Below are 24728 nucleotides of genomic sequence, written 5' to 3'. Positions count from 1 at the left end.
ACAATAAAATAGTATTTGTGTTAAGACATAAATAGCCAACATAAATTTAGTACCTCAGGCATTTTTCTAATTTATACAAATTCTGGAAATTGAGGAGCACATTGGCCAGTCCACCAATGATCATGAAAGAGAAAATACATAAATGTGCCTATTTTGCTAATAGTATATGTTCAGCACTTTATCTTGACGTTGTGTGGTACAGTTATCCCTTCCAAGCATTAGACGTCAGTACTACATATGCCTCAAGCTCTTTTACAGATGAATGATCTGATGAAGATGCCCTCATTTCAGAAACTAAGGTCATAAATGTTAATCTTCACTTCTAACATTTCGGAAGACTTGCTGAACCTAAAGAAAGCCCAATCTCAGACTGCTGGATGAACAGCGACACCTAGTGGTCATTTTAGCCCTAAACAAATATCTTAAAAGTATAAACTCAAGGGTATCCATGAAACAAGTGAAATTGACACAAATGCATCACCTTTAATAGCGACACAAGCCTATTTCCAATGAAACTGTATCTGAAAATCATAAATACTTTTAGTAGATTTTCTCTTGATCAGTAATAATATAAATTTAATGAAAAGCCAGCATTGGACTTTGAATCTTTATTCTTAATCAACAACACTTATATAGGTAAATATCCTCCTTTGTAGATTTTTGTAAAAATCCAATTTCAATTTCTTCATGTCTGAGTTCTTGCTCATAAAAGGATGACATAAAGAACTCTGAAACACTCTGACCTACTGAATAATCAGTTCTGTGGCTCTTTTATGAATACATGGTTTGGAATGTCCCAGAAACAAATTCAGACACTCTATACAACAATGCACTGAGGTTCAAACTCAAGACATTATAAAAGCTGCCACTCTGTTCATTATTATTGGATTGAGTTTACACTGGAGATGTTATTAATTTTTTGGAAACAGAGAGTATCCAGTTCAACAATATTTTCTAACACAACTGATTCATGAATTATGGAATCATTTTACCATCAAAAAGTCATCGTTTAGTAGGTATGACTGTTTCCTGTTAATGAAAAAGTTGGTAGGTACATTCTTTGGCCATCTGCACAGCCCATCTGAGGCAGTCCAAGCAAGCTTCTGCTGTTCGCTGGAACCTTAGCTCACCATTCCCCACACACACTTCCCGTCACACCTAACACTGCTCCCCACACCTTTCTGGCCAACTCCAGAGAAACTCCACCTTCCTGTCACCAGGAAAGATTCTTCCTGGGCACAAACTGTATCTTGCAGTTCCATTATTGTTCATGGGACACACAGGGTTTTTCCCTTCCAGAAGGACTGAGGCACCCCCTACAGTGCCCAGACATACATGAAGGAATATAGGTGGAATCACTATCTATCGACTTATTTCATCTCCCCTAAATTAATTGCCAAGGATCAAGACTAGATTTTCTCCTTCCCTGTAACCTTTTAAGGCTTTGTTGATGATAATCAATAGGTGTAACGTTTAGACAACAGTTTTTGCATTAACACACAAGCCGCCCTAAATGCAGAATGAGCCTATTTAACACTCCCAGATCAACAAAATACCCACTCCCGAGCCACACGCCATGCTAGCAGTTACCTGGGACATTCACCTAAATGACATCTGTGGGCACAAAAGGGCTGGAGAGGCCAAGACTCCCAGTGACTGTTCACAACAGGCACCTTCGAATTGGGGAACCATGAGGACATTTAAGAGTTTCATGTAAATGCTAGTCACACATGTTCCAGTAGGCATCTCATGCCCAAGTAGGTAATCAGTTAATTTTAATAAATTAGTGACTGTGATTTATGTGCATTTAAAATGAACAGTAAGGTCAGATTAGGTGCTGTAAGTGTAAAGCCCAGGGTTTTCTCCAGCCAACTCCCCGCAGTAACTCCCCAGTCCTCTTTTTCCAAGGTCCTCAGTTACAGGAGGATGCACGGGCCGTAGCTACTAGTAGTCAAATATAATGTTTACTAAGGGGACGGGCAGCCATGAGTGGCATCGGAGGCACCTGGAAGTTGACTTCTATTGTCATCATTATATAGACTTCATTCTCCCTTTTCCCCCTTCTTTGTCCCTTTGCCTCCCTTATTTCTGCCTAAAGCTAACAGTGAGAGTATGAAACACTGCTGTGCCCTGCTGCTATCTGAACTCCTGTGTTGAGTAATAAAGATGATTTCTGAATTCCAGGAGAAAATACTGCTAACTATTCAACACTCAACACACCCAGATAGTCTCAGATGAAGAGCTACGGGCAATCATAGGTTATTATTACTGTCTGCTCATAATAATAAACTTCTCCCCCAAAATATCCCAGAACTTGAACTGACATTTTGAGCGAAAGGTCTATTCTCTGTCAACATTCACATATCTTGACTTTGCACATGTTTTAAGGATGAATTAGTTCAGGTTTGCAAATAAGTCCTCTCAAAGTTACCAGCCCACAAAAACATCTTCATTGCCTCCTCTCCCTGCAGAAACTAGCCAAAGAGTGAAGTAAATTATGCTTTTTACTAGCTGCCCAGGGTCATTCTTCACTGGGCCTGGAAGAGTGGAGAAGGGTCTAGTTGAATGGCTAGATGAGTTGCCGCCACCAGATCCCCACAAGCCTAGAAATAATTTGGTCTGGGTCTGAGCACTAATATCATGCTGCCAAGTCTCTTTCTGAAAAGCGTAAAAGCAAAATATCCCATTCCTGCAAGAAAACCAACCACAAGGATGGTGCCAAGAACTTTTGGGGCCCTTTTCTTGGCCACCCGGAATGCGGTTGGCAACACTGCAGAGATTAATATATTGTTGACATGTCCTAAAACCTTGTTAAATGTTTTTCTCTTCAAGACACGCTCGTAATAGGTTTCCAAGTTCGGTCGCTTTCCATTTCCCCAGTTTCTCCTTGCAAACCCCAGGAACTTCAGTCGATGCAGTGTAACAGCAAGCGAGATGTCAGCCAATGTGAAGGATTCCCCGCAGAGCCATGGCTGGCGGCCCTCTTCTAATTAGAGAAAGGGACATGGAGGATAAGGGGCAAGCACTGTACAAATAAACTTTGGTTGGCATCTTTGGTCTTAGTCTTGACGGCAAGGGTGAGTGTAGCAAAAGATGAAGGCCATGGTACATTTTCTTGACAATACTCAGCAAGTAATTCTATGCTTTAAAAAAAAAAAAAAAGTCCATGCAAATGTATCCCAAGCTAGGGGAGACTTGTGTGACATCTGTCAGGCACCTGGGTCCCTAGGTGCCACTAGTGCCACTTGAGCTCAAAGCCTGTCTATCATTTTGAGGAGTTGAGAGCCTCCAAGCCAAAGGAGTTAACAGATATTTCCTTCTGGGTTAAGAAAATGACAGGTGTACTTTAGGAAAGTCCGTATGTCACTCAGTAGGTGTTGCTTTTAGTTACTTATTTAAAACAGAAGAAAGTCCCTACTGTGAAGCAAGTTTCAGGTAAAATAGTCTTTAACTTTGTTGTCAATCAGAATAGTGCAAATGGTCCATATGTCTGCACCTGGGCTTCATCGTGAAGCCAGGTTCACAGGTGTAGCAGGTGGATGCTCACCAGCCAGCCTGCACATACGCACAGGCTGGCTCCCATGTTATACTTTACTTCAATTTGCAGTTTTTCCCCCTGCCTAAGGAAAAAACTAGAGGGAGCATTCAAGCAGGTACTCAGGGTATTCAACCAAACTAACCACTTCAATTAAAATTTGTGAAACAGGCCAGGTAGGAATCTACGAAGCATAATTTAAATTGTGCAGAAAAATTCTTCACCAGTCATATTTCACATAGATGCAGAGTTACAATTAGACACCTGGGTTTTGCTGAATTTGACACCTAGTATTGTTGCTGTCATAATTTAAACTGCCCATGAGTACTAACAATTAAAAACAGATTACAGAATGTTTTTGGTGAAACCTAAGAATGTTCCCATAAATACTCCTGATGTCCAGAAAAAGAGAAAAAGGACACAAATGAGAACCTACCTGGGGTTTCTTCATTTCTTCTTTGCAACTCAGTTTCAACCTGATCCAAGACTTTCTCCAACTCATCAAGAATTTTCTTCAAATATTTGACATTGTCGTGGTCAAGGAGCTTGGACTAATTAACAAAAATAACTTATAGGTTATTTATGCCTGTAAAAATAATCAGTGTAGAGCAGAACAGACACAAACTCATGCAGAGTTGGAGCCTGTTTATTCTAGACAATGAGAAGAAATAGAATAACTTTGTTAAAGCAAAAGCAAACCTGACAGAAAATGTCCTGGCTGTGAAAATATCCCAGGGGTCAGACCCACTGTTCACTGGCAACTCCTGTGGAACCAAATGATCAGAGAGGGCAAAGAATATGAGGGGTTGGGCTTCCCTGGTGGCGCAGTGGTTGAGAGTCTGCCTGCCAATGCAGGGGACGCAGGTTCGAGCCCCGGTCTGGGAAGATCCCACATGCCGCGGAGCGGCTGGGCCCGTGAGCCATGGCCACTGAGCCTGCACGTCCGGAGCCTGTGCTCCGCAACGGGAGAGGCCACAACAGTGAGAGGCCCACGTACCGCAAAAAAAAAAAAAAAGAATATGAGGGGCACGAAGAGACTCCTCTCATGCCCAACTCCAGAATACAATGTCAACAGCCTTCAACAGATGAATAACTGAGGGCTCAGAGATGCGAGAGGAATCTGAATGCAGTGAGTTAAAGAGCAGGTGGAGAGTAAGGCGTGCTGTGTGTGCAGGCGTTTCTCTGGAGAAGCTCACTTATTTAGCTTGTGTAGAATAAAGGAGGCTGGGAAGTAGAGGCAGGATTGGGAGGGCTGACGTTTGTTAGATTTTCAACATGGGAGAAGCTTACACAGTTTGCTGGAGGAAAGAATCAGCAGAAAGAGAAAGGCTGACTCTAACTGATGAAGCAAAGACCTGCTCCTCAGGAGGCAGACACATCAAAATGCATTAACTCAAAATGGATTTAAGACTTGAAAGTAAGACCCGAAACCATAAAACTCCTAGAAGAAAACACAGGCAGTAAGCTCACTGACTTGGTCTTGGCAATGATTTTTTTAAGCTGACACTAGAAGCGAAAGCAACAAAAGCAAAAATAAACAAATGTGACTACATTAAACTAAAAAGCTTCTTTCTGCACAGTAAAGGAACCCATCGACAAAATGAAAAGGCAACCGACTAAGTGGGAGCAAATACTTAAAAATCATATATCTGATAAGGGGCTAATATTCAAAATCTATAAAGAGCTCATATAACTCAATAGCAAACAAACAAACAATCCAATTTGAAAATGGGCAGAAGATCTGGATAGACATTTTTCCAAAGAAGACATACAATGGCCAATAGGTACATGAAAAGATGCTCAACATTGTAAATCATCAGGGAAAACAAATCAAAACCACAATAAGATATCACCTCACCCCTGTCAGAATGGCTATTATCAAAAAGTCAAGAAATCACAAGTGTTGACAAGGATGTGGAGAATGGGCAACACTTGTGTTCTGTTGGTGGGAATGGAAATTGGTGCAGCCACCATGGAACATAGTATGGAGGTTCCTCAAAAAATTAAAAATAGAACTAACATATAATCCAGCAATTCTACTTCTGGGTATTTAGCCAAAGAAAAACAAAAACACTAACTCGAAAGATATCTGCACTCGTATGTTCATTGCAAAATTATTTACAATAGCCAAAACATGGAAACAACCTAAGTGTTCATCAATAGATGAAGGGATTAAAGAATTGTGATTTGTATATATAGAATGGAATATTTTTCAGCTATTAAAAGACTGAAATTTTGCCATTTGCAAAAATGTGGATGGACCTTGAGGGCACTACGCTAAGTGAAATAAGTCAACCAGAGAAAGACAAATCCCAGATGATCTCTCTTATTGGTGGAATCTAAAAACAAACAAATAACCAAGCTCATAGATGCAGAGAACAGACTGGTGGTTGCCAGAGGCAGGGGGGTGAGGGGTTGGGGATATGGGTGAAGGGGATCAAAAGGTACAAAGGAAAAAAACTGAAGGCATGTGGGGTATATGTATTAAAAAAAAAAAAAAAAACTCACCGGTAGCTTTATTGGTATAAAAAAGTCATAGACAGAGGTCTAGCTGCCTCAAAGTGGAAAAATACCTGAAATGACAGCTTCCTAGAATATTTTATTAACTTGCTTTTACATTTTATAAGTTTCCTTGGCAACCAGCATGAGCAATGACTGCTTTTTAAGCAATTGTCGTTAGGTCTGAATATCAAACCTAATAAAGACAAATTCTTTCTAAAAGCAGAGCATAAGCCAAAGGTAACATGTGTTCTGGTGACTTGCGATATTTAATAGAAGATGTTCTAAAAAATAGTGATACTGTACAAAAAGTAGAACATTTAATACAAACAGCGGATGTCAGTTGAGGACAGCCTGGTTTACTTACCTGAAGTCGCTTCTGTTTTGCAATGTACGCCTCTTGTAAATCTGGGTTTTCTTCGGCAAGTTTTTTCAGCTCAGACTCTGTGTTACCAATTTGGCCTGATAACAAAATCATTTTTGACACAGAAAATTATTTCCTTCCTTCCATACAAGAAACAAAGCAAAGCAGGGAAACTCAATGGTAAGAGCATAAGCCCTGGGGGTCGTGCCCTTCCTCTGCCTCAGACTCCCCCTCTGTGTGCCTCAGTTTCCTCACTTTGAAAATGGAGCTATCCGGTGCTTTGTGACCACCTAGAGGGGTAGGATAGGAAGAGTGGGAGGGAGACACAAGAAGGAGGAGATATGGGGATATATGTATATGTATAGCTGATTCACTTTGTTATACAGCAGAAACTCATCGTAAAGCAATTATACTCCAATAAAGCTGTTTAAAAAAAAACACTACAAAGTCTAAATAAATAAATACTGCACTGTTAAAAAAAATGTTTAATGCATGAGATCCCCTATGCACACACGTTGTCTCTCTCTCTCTCTCTCTCTCTCACACACACACACACACACACACACAAACACACACACTCACTGGAGCAACCAGTTGTTCTTTTCTTCCTAGTGACTCTCTACTCTTTTTCTGAAGATCCTCTCTCACTTGTAACATTCTGACTTTCCTAAACTATAAGGGTGACCTTTCAGCTATTATATTACTAAGAAGAATGAATCAGGAAAATAAGAAAACTAAACACCCATCTTGATCCTTTCATTGTCCTCTTAAAAGGGGGTTTCTACCTCTACGTTGTTCCTCTGCATCAAAGGACCCTGCCACTTATCTCAATAGGTGGGAGCTGCTAGAGAGAAAGACGGGTAGAACCTTGTCATGGCAAAGCCCATTAACAATTCCCAGGAAATAAAACTAGAATCTGGGTAAATAAATAATAAAATAAAATGGAGCTCTCAGAGTATCTGCCGCACAGGCTGAGAATGAAATGGGAGGCACCGTGGAAAAGCATTGAACACAAAGCCCAGCACATCATAAGTGCTTGAGCAGGGTAGTTCTATCTTTCAATACCTTCCAAGTTTTCTGTAATAAATTTCTATGGAAAGGGAAGGAAAAAGCCTTATTTAGAGAAATATTTACTCTAGGGAAATAGAGTCAGAATACTTGTTTCAAATCATATAATGAGTATTTCTGAGGAGAAGGCGGAGGAACAGGAGGAAGGTGAGAAGTTGGAAGAGGGAGGAGAAAAATGGAGGGAGGGAGAGCAGGGCAGGGAAGGCAAGAGGAGAGGAGTGAGGAGGAGGGGGTCGAAAAGAAAGTAAAATAGCATCAGTAAGAGAACTGTAAAGGCAAGGTAGGATGCAACAGAAAGAACGTGCTTTCTGGAATCGAAGTTCTGGGTGTGAGTGTTCCTGGTCAAAACCCCCGGTCTGGGGGCTTCCCTGGTGGCGCAGTGGTTGAGAGTCCGCCTGCCGATGCAGGGGACGCGGGTTCGTGCCCCGGTCCAGGAAGATCCCACATGCTACGGAGCGGCTGGGCCCGTGAGCCGTGGCCGCTGAGCCTGCGCATCCGGAGCCTGTGCTCCACAACAGGCCAGGCCACAACAGTGAGAGGCCCGCATACCGCAAAAAAAAAAAACAAAAAAAAAACCCGGTCTGATCACAGCCCCTTCCCTTCCCAATCCCCTGGGCCATGGAGCACACCTCCTCCTCACCTTAATTAGTTGTTTGTATCTTTGTATCCCATGCACTGACCCTTCCCTACCCTCAGAGCAGGAGGAACGAGAGAGCTGGAGGTTACAGCTCAACCTCAGTGAATCTCTGATCACTAAACTCAGAGGAAGAGTAATGGGTAGACAGCCTGTAGCCCAGCTCTTCACATAATGAAACAAAAATTAAGGACCAGAAATGTGAACTCAGTCGCCCATAACTCCCAGCAGATCCCAGCTTTCCTTATTTCCTAGTCCATTTGTCCATTAGAATATGTTATGTTCTCTACTTTTCCACAGGCCACTCTTCTGAGTTTTATTTAAGATTGGCCCTCAAGGCCAAGAGCTGGAAAATCAGGTCCTGTAGACAATAAATGTCCAGCTGAACAGCTGAAGCATAGATTCATCTGACTGGTGCGTGGATCGATATATAACATGCACGTCCATGAGGCAAACTCAACAATCCCGCCCCCAAGTCTTCCTGAGGTGTGCTAGGTCTCAAAAATGAATTAAAAGAAACTTGATACAGAATTCCAGGTCTTTAAGATCTTTACATACTGCGAATCCTTGTTGTTGCATAAGCTGGGATCATGGAGTCCACAGTTAGCTCAGGATGTAAAATGCAGCCATGTGTATAGGCATCCATGGGCAAGGAGTCAAGTAGTTCTCGATAATGCTGTACCCGTGGGTAATACATGCTTCCTTTATCAGGCATTAACCTGGGTGTTTTTTCTAAAATACACACACAAACACATACACAAACATTGAAGGAAAAGTTACAAATGAGATGTTACATCCAAAAGCAAGAAACAAAAACTCCAGCCCCTCTACCTTAACATTTTCAGTATTATATGAAGGGATTTAAAGGATGCTATCTCTCCAGCCCAGACATTCAAAATTTGAACTGGACTGAGGTACCAGACCAGATTCCCAAACCACGATCACACTTCTCCACCTTGCAAATCACTACTCTCAAGGTCTAGTTTTTTATGCCAACTCCTCTGCAGAAATTTCCCCAACCTTCCACAACTACCAACATCTGACTAAGTCAAGTGTGCCTTCCTCTGTACATACTCCATTATAGCCCTTATCACCTTAATTAGTTGTTTGTATCTTTTTGCCCCATAAACCCCTTCAGGGCAAGGAACGTATGATCCGGAGTCTAGCATAGTGTCTCATACATTTTAGGCCCTTGGTAAATGTTGGTTAAGTGAATGAAGGCTCATTATGGAAAGATGATCAGGGACCACACCTTCCCAGGCTCCAGTTAATACCAAGAGTGATCCCATTGATGCTATGCGAATGGGAACTGACCATCTTCATGGAATTCACCAGCAATTTCTAATATTTTATCTCTGGAAAGTGGGTTCTACATAAATCTTCATTTGCTGGTTAAACTCTAGACTATAGACTCCTTAAGGGCAGGGACTATGTATTGTTCTTTGTTGAATCCCAGCGCCCAGTATAATGTTTGGCTTATAGTAGGTGTTGAATAAATTTCAATTAATGAATTAATATATTCCCAAATTGCTAGTTATTATAGAATATTTGAGCTGCAGAAGCTCTGTAGCAGTTAATGAGGACACTGAGGTATATAGGCTGAGACATTCTCCCAAGATCCCACAGCTAATTAGAGGCAGACCAAGAACCAAAGTCATTAACTCCTATTGCAGTGCTCAGTTTTGTTACATCATTGTAACATCTTCAAAGGGTTTACTTCTCAGAGACTATTCAAGAAGAATAAAAATGAACCATGTGATCCAAAGGTCAGGGCTAAGTCCCTACAGACAGAATCTATTCCCACTTCTGACTCTCAAACTTCCCCTAAAAAAAAATGCCAACAAGCTTATTAATCTAACAGGTGAAAAGAATGACCTCAACTCTATTCATTTCTTTTTTGCTTATTCACTTATTCATTTAGTTTGAGTTATTTATTTAATTTGGAATCCTTTTGAGCATCGCACACTCAATCATAAGCATTGACAATTCAGAGTTGGTTGGAGAGTAAGATTTCAGGCAAGATCTCATAATGCCAGACCAAGTAGTACAAGATTTTAAACCAACAGGCTATTTTTGACTCTCTAAGAAAAAAGAATATGGATTACTCCTCAAACCAGTGGGCAAATGTCTAATTCCCTGCTGGGAGTCCAATTCTGAAGTCTGCATTAGAATGACCAAGAATGAAGTGTCAGCTACATTCTGCTTGTCAACCATGAATTTGCCCAACTAGAGCACACTTCCTTGCTGACTTTTCAGGATCTCAGAATATCACCAGGATCCCAACCAATGCGTGGTAAACATTCCCATGAGGATAACCGACTGGAGGCCTTCTAAGCTCCTTGAAATTCTAAAGAGTTCTTAACCTTTTGTGTGCCACTGACCTCTTCTCAAAATAATGTTCTTAAATGCATAAAGTACAAGACATAGGATTGCAAAGGAAATTGATTATATTAAAATAAACTATCAAAGTAATTTTAAATTATAAAATACTAATATGGGTGTCTTTTTTTTAATTTTTTAAAATTTATTTATTTATTTATTTATGGCTGTGTTGGGTCTTTGTTTCTGTGTGAGGGCTTTCTCTAGTTGTGGCAAGCAGGGGCCACTCTTCATCATGGTGCGCGGGCCTCTCACTATCGCGGCCTCTCTTGTTGAGGAGCACAGGCTCCAGACGCGCAGGCTCAGTAATTGTGGCTCACGGGCCCAGTTGCTCCACGGCATGTGGGATCTTCCCAGACCAGGGCTCGAACCCGTGTCCCCTGCGTTGGCAGGCAGATTCTCAACCACTGCACCACCAGGGAAGCCCTGGGTGTCTTTTTATTAATACACTAACAAAAGCTAGCAGCAGGTCTAATAACTACCATAATTTCAAAGTAGTGATGGGCATAAGTGATATTTTAAGATATCTGCAATAACTTGATATGCTATGAATACATCACAGTCACATGAACATATGAACAAAGTTGCAGGCACTCCTGATATTGCTTTGGATTATGCCTACATTGGAAATGAAAGGAAATGATAAATTTCTGTTTGAAATTAGTGAAAAATAAAGATGTAATCTTTTCCCCTCTAAGATATCAAATGTCCTGAATTCTATTCACAGATGACTAGCAGTAAAAGTTCTCAAAGTACGGTCTAAAAACCCCTGGGCTTCCTGAAGACACTCTCAGGGGGTCTACAAGTCAAAGCTATTTTTATAGTAATACTAAGATGTTAATTGCTTTTTCACTCTTATTCTCTCTTGCGTGTACGACGGTATCTTCCAGAGCTTATACAACATGTGGTAACTCCATCACTCTAGCATTAATGGAATGTGGGGTTGTATATTCTTGTATTTTAAACTATTCTCAATTTTAATTTCTAGTTTGATAGATATTGATAGATAGAACACATAAACAAAATCTCTCAAATGTCCTCATTAACTTTTAAGACAAAGGGACCTTGAAACCAAAATGTTTAAGAACCACTGTTCTGGGGGGTCCAAGAACCACAGGTTAATAACCATAAATGATATGGCATTTTAAAATGCCTCTCAAGTGGTTAAATTTATAGCTACTGGTTCTGGCTGCTTTCTTGTGCCTGGCCGGGGGCTTGTCTTCAGAAGAGCATACGACTTCCTTCCTGGGAAAGAGAATAAAAGCAGGAAAAACAACATCCAATTGCTTTCTGGGGAAGGTCCATCTGGCCAAGTCTGAATCCAGAGATTTGAATGCACTAAAGTAATCTTCTACTCAGTGCTCCATTACTAGATAACTATCTCCTAAAACACTTGGTCAGGCAGAGCATCAGATACCCATTGAACCCATGTTCTTTTCCCAGCTCACTTTCTCTCTTCAAGGACACCCTGTCCAGTATCACACATCCAATGTGCCACCAGCACACAAAAGTGTCCAGTGCCTCTGGAAAGAGAGTTTTCAAAAGACAACTGGGAATTTCCTTTGAATTATACAGAAAACTTCCCTCTCATTCTCATTTTATTTTCCAGTCCTTCCATAAAGCATTTTTGTTACGACACTAAAAAGAGAAAATCTTTTCTTGGTATTCTACCTCAATCAGGAGTGAGAAAGCAGTAGAAGGGTTACAGGGTTTGAGAAACAGGCAATAAAGAATAATTCTGGGAACTCTTCATTGGGGTGGAAGGTTGCAGTAGTGGAAGCCAGGATTAGTGACTAAGCTGGAAGAATAAATAAGTACATTGGCATAAGACCTGACGTTGTAGAACTGAGTAGGGACAAAGGCAGGTCTTGTACTGCACCTAAATTTAGGCATCAAATTAGAAACAGGCAGATGGACATAAAGCAGAAAGATGTGATAAACAACAAAGAGAGAAAACAAACGAACAAAATTCTAAATCAGAAAGAAACAATAAAAGCATTCTGTAACCATTTACTGGGGACCAACAGCTCCATATAGTCTCAAGTCCCTGTACTGTTGGGTAGAATAACAATGGCCCTGAGCCATTAAAAAAATTACATTCAGTTTCCCCAAGAGCAAAAACTAAAAAGAATCGAGGGGCTTAAGGCATACATTTTAATTATTTTCCTAAATTGGCTGCTTTGATTTCCTACACTCCGCAGTGATGGCAGATAAAGGAGGCATTATGACTGTTTTCTAGAAAGACACCCCCTAGGTCTATTTGAATAATTGTCAGGTCTTCCTTCAACGAGAATAGATTAGACTTCATTTCTATCTCTATCCCTTTGCCGATTTTTTATTTTACTTAGAGCACTTAGTGATGACATTGGTACATAAGATAATATGCAGCATGTAGCTGAACAAAATTGTACCCTTCAACTAGTCATACACCAGGCTATTAAAAATATAATAATGGTAAACAATGAATTATGACCTGAAGCAAAAGATATGGTTACAAACTGACTACAATTCAAGGCTGTCATAACTTCAGAGCTAGGAAGATCAAATCTAAACACAGATGAGAAAAAACACAATGTCAAATTACACAAGTTCATTATACACATCCAGAATTTTCTGAGACCTTAAATGTTTAACTACTTTTTAATTGGTAGTATATTTAAAACTTTTATAGGAACATTCATAATTGGGGGCCAAAAATTCCTTGATCAGATAGTTTGTTCCAATTATTGTATACACATAATAAAGAACCAGGACTTCTGTAATTTTAACACCCCATCCTGTTCACTACAATTGAACAAATCTGAGAACGTTTTTCTTAATTACTTTTTAAAACCACTTTTATTGGCATAATCATGAGTTTTAAAGGCTCATTTTCTTTTCCTTACCGTATACCATATTTTCTCTGCACCCAGTTACAATCCTTTGTGCTAACCTGCAATTTCAGTAGATGTGAGAAAAAGTGTATAATGTTATTCAACTATATATGAGACCCTTTTACTAACAGTTATAAAATTATTTATTCTATGACCTTAACAATAATTGAAAATTCCTTACATAAGTAACTATATTTTTAATATAACAGTAATTTCAGAATGAATATTATCTTTAAAATCTGAGTTGATTTTCAATATATATTGATAAAACTGTATTTATAAAATAAATTTATATTTCCTAATCAGACTTAGTATGTGATACTTTAATATATACCAGAATACTTGGATTATTTCCAAACCAAATTCTTTTCCTAAGAATACTTAAAATGATATATCTAGACATAAGACATGGGACATAGTCTTCAGAGAACTGTTATAAAACATAATAAATTACCAAAATTCAACATTCACCATATGACATCCTTGATTCCAGGTTACCACTGATTGGCAGTAATAAACAGTATATATTCTAGTATTTTGTAGTTATTTCATGCTCTTTTTTTTTAACTTCTAAGAATCTGAATTTAATTGGGCTGCCAGATTCCTAGCAATTTACATTTTTAATTTTCCAGATAATCTGGAGATTACATGCTCACTTTTCTTTATTATTTAGTGGCCAAGTTACAGTTCACTAAAAGAGATTATGATATACCAAAAGGATGTAAATATGTAAATACTGATTATACAGAAAGGTTGAGAAAAGTGTACAGGTCAGCAAGCCATCATTTTTAGTACAATCCCCAGTTGACAGACTAATAAAGGATAGCAAATAAGAGCAAAGGAGATGCCAGTTGACTATACTCTGTTCTTTAGATGAATGGATACACTTAATTAAAGTCTCTTATATAACCATGGGCAACTGTACACCTCATGAAATCCATTCACTCATTATCATTCTAATTTGTCACCTTTCCTCAAAGTTCCATCCATAATTGGTCAGAATGCTGCATGTTCCAACCAGTTCAAATATAGCAGGTCACAATTTGCCATGTTCTAGAGAGAATCTATACTTTTGAAACAACTTGAAATCACACTAGTCTTTTATTTCATTGTTGGCTTTTGCTGGTAACTTATTAGCAGGCCAGGTCTCCCATCCTTCATTAATGCAGCTGAATTTTTAAAAGAAAATTCATATCCTACTTTTAGCCTTGTTAAACTTTATCGTAGTTATTGTTCCATTTTATTGTTCCATGAGAAGCAGTTCATAAGCTAGTCATCATTTTAACTATCACAGCTCACACATCCGCAAGTATAATAGTGTTTCTTCGATGTCTTTATTCAAATCATTTATGGAATTGTTCAACTCAGTCAGAGAATAAAAGCCTAAAAGAACACCAGTAGAGATCCCTGTCCAGGCTGACATCTGTTTTCAATAACTCATTCATTTTAGTCATTCAAAAGTATTTATTAAGCTCCCATTAAAGAACAGACACCATACCAGGCACTGGGAATACAGTTGTTAATGAAACAGGCCCTGTCTCTGACCTTAGGTGCTTACAGTGGTCTACAAGTAATTGAAATAATTAAAGTGTGATAAAATTATCATAGGATAAGTGAAATGAGAGAATATAGCTAAACAAGCAACATGGTATAAGAAATTCATAAATGAATATTCTTCATTATGGTGGTTTATTCATCGGAAAATGTGCATTACTTTCATCTAGCCATATATGCTCCTTCATTCCACAGGGGTATCATATGACTTAATCTCAAATGCTCTGCTTAATTCAAGATACACTGTATCTAGAACTATGTCCAGCACCTAATAGATTCACTTTTTAAAGTGTTAAAGACATTCTCCAGTAATGTAAAACTTAAGCTGTTTCCTTTTCATCGAGATACTCAAAAAATATATACTTCAAAAATTTTTGACAACACATTCTAGAACTCTGCCACGCTTAAAGACAGTAATTTATAGCACTGCTTAAAGCTTAAGCAATTATTTAATGCACAGTAATTTGTAGTAGTGCTTCTCAAACTTTTATGTATATATGAATCACTTGGGAATCTTGTTAAAATGCAGATTCTGATTCAAGAGACTTGCAGTAGAGTCTAGAATTCTGCATTTCTAACAAGCTCCAAGGTGACACCAATGCTGCTGGTCCATGGAATACGTGTTAAGTAGCAAGGATTAGAATTCAGCCTCCCCTCTCGTTAACAATTGGGATAACATTTGTCCGTCTCTTGTCTGGCCCTTTTCCTAATCTCCATGAGTTCTTAATGATAAATACAAATTATCTCAATGATCATTGTGATAATGCTTACATGTTTGTTTTTTATTTTAACACTTTGACACAAACTTCATCTGGAGACTAGACGCCTGCATTTATATAACTGTTTTCTTACTGTCTTCATATCTACCATGGGTTTTAGTTCCCTTAATCTTAATCTTCCTTTACCCTTTCCAGTTGAATGACGACTCTCCTTGCGAAATGGGAAAGAGTGAAATAAGAGTTAATTGGACTTGCTTTATCTCTGCAACTGATAAAATTATATCACCTAATCCAAGAGGACAAACAGAAAAGTCAGGTCACCAAGGATATGCAACCAGTTTGCGACAGCTTCAGACTAAGAGCTAGAATTCTTGATTGTCTACTTATTCTATTGGTGCAGCCAGAATTAAAGTCCTTAGTTTCCATATTTTCCTCTTAATGTTTAGCCCACAGTACCTTCTCCTCTGATTCAATAAACAGTAGTAAGAAAAGGTCAGTATTCACCTTGAGTAGGACTCCAAATGCATTTCAGTTTTGCTATTATATAGTCAAAGAAAAAGAAAAAGCCTAAAAAATTTTGATGAAGCCTAATAATCATTAACATTACTATACTGTAAAGTAATACTGTATATTACTGAATATCTTACAGGAGAGATAATGTCACAGAGATAATGTCACAAAGAGAATGGTAGTAATAGTAGTTCAAGGGATGCTAACAAAAGATTTAAACAGGATTTTCATTTGCTGTATCTTTTTAAAGTTTTTGATGATTTAAAGCAGAATTCTTATGCAATTATTTTGTCTTATTCACATTATTATAATCACTTCTCCCAAGAAACACAAATTATTATTCAACAGACTTGTCCATTTCCAAAAAGCTCAAGATTGAGAAAAATTGTCTTAAATCAATTAGCCCCCATTTTCTGTGCAGTCCCCAGCATTCAGACTTATAAGGAATAGCAAGTAATGATGGATGGAAAAGCAGTTTAGATCAGTGGCCTTTGGTTTAGATCAGTGGCCACCTCCAATCAAAATCTTAGGGAACTAAACACTTGGGTTAAGGATAAGGGAAGCCCACTGCTAATCTAATTCCCTGGGGTAAACTCCCCCCAGCCCCCATTTAGGTCCTATACCTATCTTTCTTCTAAGTACCTCAGACTTTTGGGGGCCTTATAATTTCCCTTCTCAGCTTCCAGTAATTTGGGGTTATATTCTGGTTTTATCTTGCCCAATTAACATCCACATAACTGGTGGCAGATGAAGAGTAACTGGATCTCGTCGTGCAACTTCTTTTTCAGAAGAGTACTTAGCTGATAGCTAAGAGCCCTCTGTTCTCTCTCAGTTCTGTCAGTGATCAGCTGTGCAATCCTGGGCAAATATTGAAGCTACAGTTTACCTCAAAGGCTTGTTATCAGGAAGAAGCAAGACACTGCATAAGTGGCAATGACTATGAGAGATGGTCCGTGCAATAGGAAGGTTTGGATTGGAAAGGCTTGCATTCCAGCCCTAATCTGCCATAAAATAGCTACGGTACCTTAGGCAACCCCTCTGTTTCTCTTTCCTCATGTACAAAAGGGGAATCATTAGTCTACCATGCCGATCTCAGGTTGGTTTTTTTTGAAGACTGACTAGAACAGAAATTATAAAATGTCTGACACAAAACAGGCTGTCAATAAATGATTATTACTTGAAAGCACTGTACAAATGTGAGCCCTATAATTCCTCACAAAAGATATAAAATTCAAACCATACAGATGGAACAAGGGCAAAGATCTCCAAGTATACCAGCATTCTAATCTCCCTTGCCTAAGATGTATTCCTCCTTTTCCCTCCTATTGTTTTTAAGGTAGAACCATTTAGTAGACTAAATGAAACTGATTTTCATACTGTTCATTTAAAATCAATATTATGAATTTGACTTCAAGGCTAATAAATCACCACCACACACCATACACCTGCAGGGTTTTTTGCAAGTGAATTTAAAAGGAAAGTTCCAACATTAAAATTGGTAGTTTACGTGAAATCTTTTCAATGGAGTTACAATGGCTTATACAAAATGTATGCTATTGACCCATTTTATATTTGTGTGCTTATGGAAATGGAAAAGGTTGTTGGCACTAAACCACCATCATGAAACCAAAAAGAGGGGAGGAAGGGAGAAAAGGGGGGAGGACGGGAGGAAATAGGAAGGAGGGAAGGGAGGAAGGAAGCGGGAAAGGAAAGGAGGGAGGAAGGAAGACACATATTTGTGTTGAAAGTAAATCCAAGAAATCACAAATAGCCTTAACATTACCATCCAGGAAAGTCTGTTCAAGATAATCAATGATCTGAGTGGCCTCACAAATAATGTTTTCCCCGTGGATAAGGACGGGCACTTCTCCAGTTGAGTTCAAACGCATAAACCAGGGCTCATTGTGCTCACTCAGGGGCAGACTTACATCATGTTCCTCGCACTTCAATGCCTTTTCAGCAATTACCAAGCGCACCTGGAAGAGTTCACACTGGTTACCACAACGCGTGGAGGCTTTTAATTAAATGACATCCCTGGATACCATCAAGCAGCTCTTTTGTGCTTCCCTGAGTTATTAATATTTTCAACATTCTTTTCAACTATACCTATTCCTGGAATTAACAAGTGAGATATATTCTAGCGTCTTCCTCTTATAAGCGAGAAAAGATAATTAAGTAATGAAAAGGATACTGGCTATATTCAGTCCACAGTCACCCTCTTCATCACTGATACTTTCTCGGTGTCCTAGACCTTACGATGTGTCCTCCCCATAATAAGGACCTGAAACAGATAGGCTAGGCCTGTTGAAGAGAGTGAATGCGACCAAGAGTAAAAGAAGGAACCCGAGACGATGTGGTTGCAGGAAGGCGCTTCCCTCTGCCTCGCTCTCCACGGCCCCGGAGACAAGGCCTCCCGCCCAAATACCGAAAGCGATGATTTTTTGTCGCATTTCACGACTGGTAGTGCCTTTGCACCTCAGACTGATGCTCTCTGCTCCCCTACAAGGCGCACCGCCGCCCCTCAGGGAGCGCCCGCCGGGGTTAGGGCGTCGGAGGCCTGTTTCTAAGTGGGCCGGCTTACCCAGGCAACACCCAGGGGGAGCTGTCCCGGTGCTGAAACCCGATCCGCACCGCCCGCCCGGCGGAGGCCTTTACCTTTTGAGAGCTGAAGGAATGCGTCCAGTGGTACAGAATGAGCTTAACCTCTGCGTCCGACTTGCCTTCCGCCATCAAGGGCGCTCCCCCTCTCTGCTCGTCCTGCCTCCGGGCCATTTCGGGGACGCGCGAGCGCGGGAGGGCCTCGCCTGTCCGCCCTTTACTTCTCCAGGCCGCAGCGCCCTGCAAAGCGCCCTTAGCTTTGCCGGGATGCCACCCGGAGCCGGGAAAGATGAGTTCGCGCAGATGAACGAATAGACCGCTGGGAAGTGTAGTTTCGTGGGCGAGAAAGCTGCGGCGGGGGTGTCTGCGCACAGAAGTCACCTGGGAGGTGCAGTTGGACGTTTTTTAGGGAAAGCGATCTCAAATATGAGTCCCTGATTATTTAAGATGAGTAATGGAAAATGTTGATTGCAAATTATTCATCGGTTTTGTAGATGGAGAAGAGGTTGCTCAGGCATAAAAGCATCAATTTCCCAAGATACTTAGGGGTCCTCTTGGAGAGTCTGTGCCTTTGGTGGAAGGGAAGTTCCTGGTTTACAGACAAAACAACAGGATGAAGATTTATGAGTTTTCATTAGAAGATGCTATTATGCGGTCATGTAATAACAACAATAATAATAATAATAAATCTCATAAACAATGGCGAATTAAAATAGCCTAGTTAAACACAGAAAATATTTTGCCCATTTTTAAATTTTTTTAACTTATTTTATTGAAATCTAATAAAATATTTATATTATAAATATTAAAACAAGTATAGTTGATTTACAATGTTGTGTTAGTTGCAGGTGTACAGCAAAGTGATTCAGTTATACATATATATATATATGTATTGTTTTTCATATTCCTTTCCATTATGGTTTATTACAAGATACTGAATATACTTCCCTGTGCTATACAGTAGGACCTTGCTGTTTATCCATTCTATATATAATAGTTTGCATCTGCTAATTAAACTCAGAATTTTTAGAGCAGAACTACTTGGGTTCATTTCCTAGTTTTTCAATTTTCACAATTTTTGAAGTAGAGATAATTCTATTTCCCCCCATAAGGTTTTTGTGAGAAATAAATAACTAAATACAATATTAAACACTCAAAACAGCCTAGCATGTTGTAGACACTCCATATTATGTACAAGTTCAGTTGCCTTATAAACATTCTCTTTATAATCATGGCCAAAATCATAATTTTATGCTAATCTAGTTGTTGATATTCACCTCTCAAAATTTAACATAATAGTAAATTAGAAAAATTTCTCTTTCAGTAAATATGTATTAATATGACCATGAAATGAATGCTTGTATAACTCATCCAGCAAGTGTTTATTGAGTACCTACTGTGTTCCAAGCATTGTACTGGGCCCTGGTAATACAAAGTTGTATAAGACCTGATACCTGGCACCCAAGATATAAGTCTGGTGGCAGAGACAACAAAATAAACAGACAACCACAGTGGAGATGAGAACTATCAGTCTTAGAGTAAACACAGGTACTAAGAGAAAAGAGAGGTAGGCATCCAACTCAGGTCAAAAAAGGCCCCCTAGAAGAGACAAAAATCTCATGAGGTCTTTCCTGCCTTTTACAACACTTTATTTGTTGCTCTCTCTAATTCTTGTATAATTTTTTAAAATTTTTATCGTATCTCTTTATACCCTTAAGTTAATTCAAATGCTACAGCAGAAGTGATCCTTACCAAATTTGTTTTTTACCAGTTCACTCTTCAGAATAGAAGAGGAAAAAGCAAAATTGTGACATCAGTCAGAGTGGGGTTTAAATTCTAGCTCCACCCTTAACCTGACCTCTCCTGAGCCTTCACTTCATCATGTGCAACATATAGGCATATAAAAATATATGACTGACATGGGTATTCGGTGAGGGACTGTGTATAAAGCACTTAGCACATTGCCTGGAAAACAGCAGTTGATGAAAGTATATGTGGAAAAGCCCCTCCGTGACGTTAACAGGACATCATATCACACTTGCTCCTCTCTCTTTAGGCCTCAAAATGTTTACAACTACTGTATAATCCTCCTCTCCCATTCCTCTGCACAAGAACTTCATTTTTAATTCTCTAACTTCAGATTCCAATGTATACTCTCCATTCCCTTTCCTTAATGTGCTCAATCACCTCCATATCTGAATAAATCCAATATTCTTGTTAGGTCCTCTGTCACTTGCAGCTGAAAGAGTCCTGACAATAAAGCCCACGTCTATCAAACACTGAGCACTTTCTCCATCACATATTCCCAGCAGCCAAGCCATATAGGAATCAATGAATTGACTGATTACTGTATTGGTGTTTAATATTAAGTACTCATATATGTCCTTGGAGGTACAAATGCATACAGAGCTTCTGAAAGGAAAATTATCAATATGCATCAATAACCTTGAAAGTGGGCATAACTTCTATTAACTCCTCTCTTTGCAATTTAACTAAGGAAATAACTGCAGCAAATTCTGGTCCTAAATATCTATTTTCCCCTTCTTCAGTGGTGATAGAAATTCTAGCCAAGCACATGGTTGCTGAGAAGACAAACTACATTTCCCAGGCTCCGTTGTAGATAAATGTGGCATGTGACTATTTTCTAACAAATGGGATGTAATGGACATGCCAAAGGGCAAATTCTGGGAATCTTCCTAAAGGAGGCAGTTGGCCTTGTGCCTCTTCTTCATGCCATCCTCCATCCTGCTACCAGGAGGGTGGATGCTGACTTGCATTATGATGAATGGGGCCACACCCCAGGGATGGCGAGCTCTGAGCTGTCCTTGGGACATTGGGAAGCAGAACCACCACATGAACCTCAGTCTGCAAACCTCCAAACTTCTACCTGAAAAAGAGATAAAGCATCTTGTTTAAGCCACTGTTATTTGGTGCTTTTCGGGTGCTTTTATCTTAACCTATCCTCCCTAATACATCAACCTTGTAAAATATAGGTGGCCTTTATTTCTTTATGCTTCTATATTCTGTAATTTTTCTATAATGAATATGTGCTGCTTTTACTTCTTAAATATTTGAACATTAAAAGAATGTTATTAAATAGATGAGATAAGGAAACACGTTGGTGTTTTGTTTTGAAATCACGATAGGGGTAGAAATAGAACTGCTACATCTACATCGATTGATCCATAATCTCTGTTATTTTCCACCCTCATAAAAGCCACTCTTAGGTGATATAAAAGCCTTATTATCCATTCACATGTTTACTCAGAGCTTCTACTAAATTTTGTGTGTATTCTGTAGTGATGTCTCTTTGTACATCATCACGGTAGATTGCAGGCTCCAGGACAACAGGAGCCAGATCCGGGTCAATTTATTTCTTCAGTACGCTTTTGTTGAGCTCTGCCTGTCCCAGGAACAGTGCTAGATGCAGAACATAAGGAGCTAAAAGTCACAGGCACTGGGAACTCGAGTGTGGAGGGAGAAAAATGAGATTTCAACCCAGTGTGGTAATTGCTTTGATATGTAAGAGATTATGATGGGATTACAGAGAAAGGCACCTAACATAGATAGGCTTCCCAGAAGAGGTGATGATCTTTACCCTAACTGGTACCGTACTAGAGCAATTACCACTCTACCCACTGCTGCCACTGGCTCATACTGCCTCGAGAGTGCTGACTGTTAAATTTGCAGAAAGTTTGCAAGCTGGATATTCAACACAGCCATTATTAAAACTTAAATAAAATTAAATTGCATTTAAGAAATTATTTTTAAAATAAAGCTAGCAAATACTCGAAACATCACTTTCAAATTATTTTGCTATGTTTACCATCATCTATACTCCTGAGCTGATTTATGTCTATTATATTTGTATGATGGAAATCATATATAGGGGTGGGTGCATCTCTTCCTATCTCCCTGTTCAGTGATATCATGTTAGTAGCTTAAAATTGGCTGTGGCAGGAGTATTTACACTACGGAAATTGACAAATGCTCTCTACCATGTGTTTTGGGTTTTTTCTGGAGACTTGGTTTTTAAATATTTACCAGCACACCATTGAATGTATGTATGTTATTTAGTATTCAAAAAATTGTCTTGACGATGATGATGAGCAGGAGAACTGGGGGTAAATTCGTGATTAAGTTTGTATGTTCATCTCCCTTTGGTACCTTTTCCTGTCCCAACCAGCTTCAGTTCTCCTTCCTTCTCCATTTCTCAGACCCCACTATCCTTATTTCCTTTTCAGTCTCTTCACTCTTTTTAGGAAGAAAAGAAATGTGCACACATCTATCTGCCCACTGTTAAACACTGAGCATTTTCCCTAGCACATCCTCCCAGCAGCAGAACCATGAACCAGTAAACACTGAATGAATCGATTATTGCATTAGTGTTTAATATTAATAATACCGTATAAGCAAAAGGCATAATGTAGAATTTTCACATCTAAAACTCACTGACCACTTTCTTACAGTCTCATCTGATCCTCATGGTAGCCTGTGAGGTAACTACCATCCATCATGACTGAGTAACTGGTCCAAAACCCTAGAGCTAGTAAGTGAAAGAGCTACATTCAAACATGACTTTTTTTTCTTTTTTTGCGGTACGCGGACCTCTCACTGTTGTGGCCTCTCCCATTGCGGAGCACAGGCTCCGGACGCGCAGGCTCAGTAGTTGTGGCTCACGGGCCTAGCCACTCCGTGGCATGTGGGATCTTCCCGGACCGGGGCACGAACCCGTGTCCCCTGCATCGGCAGGCGGACTCTCAACCACTGCGCCACCAGGGAAGCCCCAAACATGACTCTTCTGACTACTAGTCAAGTATTACTTTCTACAACACTGCTAGCTTTACACCAAAGAGACAAAGTTGTGGACTTTCAAGCTTTACACAGCCTAGGGAAATTATAGCCACTTTCTTAAATAGTAGTCCACATAGATAGATACGTCTATTGGAACACAAACTACCATATCAAACTACTGCTTATATGTCTTTCTTGTGCATTAGACTCTGAGCCTCTTGAGGTCAAAGACCCCATATTATTCATTTTAGTATCCCCAAGAATCCAAAATAGTGCTTGGCAAAGTGAGAGAGTGGCATGGACATATATACACTACCAAACGTAAAATAGATAGCTAGTGGGAAGCAGGCACATAGCGCAGGGAGATCAGCTGGGTGCTTTGTGACCACCCAGAGGGGTGGGATAGGGAGGATAGGAGGGAGGGAGATGCAAGAGGGAGGAGATATGGGAACATATGTATATGTATAACTGATTCACTTTGTTATAAAGCAGAAACTAACACACCATTGTAAAGCACTTATATTCTACTAAAGATGTTAAAAAAAATAGTGCTTGGTACATAAAAGATGTTCCAAAACTGCTTATTAATTGAGAAAAAGAGTAGATAAACACCACCACCAACAAGAGCAACAGCAAACAATGACAACAATAACAATAGTAATAATAAATTATAGCCTATTTAGCCCACTGCTCTAGAAATTCTATGTGTAAAGGTAATTTTATTTGACAAAATGTGATACTTACAAACCTGGACTGTGGATCATGGCTCATTAAATTGACTGTTTTTTATGTTCATTTTTATTGAAATTCTTTATTCATTGAAGTGTTTCTGAGTGAATGAAGTTAAAATGGATTTGACTGGTATTGTGAAATAACAGATCACATACGCTCTCTGAGCCTGAGTCAACTTACCTATAATTATGGTTAAAATCTACCAGATATGCTGGATACACAGATATAGCCAGTTTGGGAAAGTTCTCCGAGCTAAACAATTATGATTTGTGCACTTTCCTTTATGTCTTATGTTTCTGTCAACTTTTAATTTATCATATAGATCTGTTATAGCTGAATGATGTATATGTTTATGAGTTATCATTACATAAAGTCCTATTACTTATATTATCTATTTTGACAGGTATTTGGTAATTCATATTTTTTATATTTTTTAATATATGTCAACTAAGCCAGAGATCTTGAAACC

General features: G+C 39.3%; 1 protein-coding gene across 1 annotated transcript; it reads right to left on the bottom strand.

Moving 5' to 3' along the window:
* Window positions 1-2603: 2603 nt before the first annotated feature.
* On the bottom strand, window positions 2604-18980 carry GDAP1 (ganglioside induced differentiation associated protein 1; the record flags this gene model as incomplete). Its single annotated transcript, XM_081258716.1, has 6 exons — window positions 18791-18980; window positions 17919-18111; window positions 8659-8832; window positions 6402-6496; window positions 3972-4086; window positions 2604-2986 (listed from the first exon to the last, which is right to left on the bottom strand). Exons 1-6 carry the CDS (start codon window positions 18905-18907, stop codon window positions 2604-2606), a joined length of 1077 nt encoding a protein of 358 aa, XP_081114842.1. The 5' UTR covers window positions 18908-18980.
* Window positions 18981-24728: the final 5748 nt, after the last annotated feature.

The sequence above is a fragment of the Mesoplodon bidens genome (genome assembly GCF_964165515.1).
Source record: "Mesoplodon bidens genome assembly, chromosome: 16".
Lineage (NCBI taxonomy): Eukaryota > Metazoa > Chordata > Mammalia > Artiodactyla > Ziphiidae > Mesoplodon > Mesoplodon bidens.
This window is presented reverse-complemented; position numbering and strand designations above follow the sequence as displayed.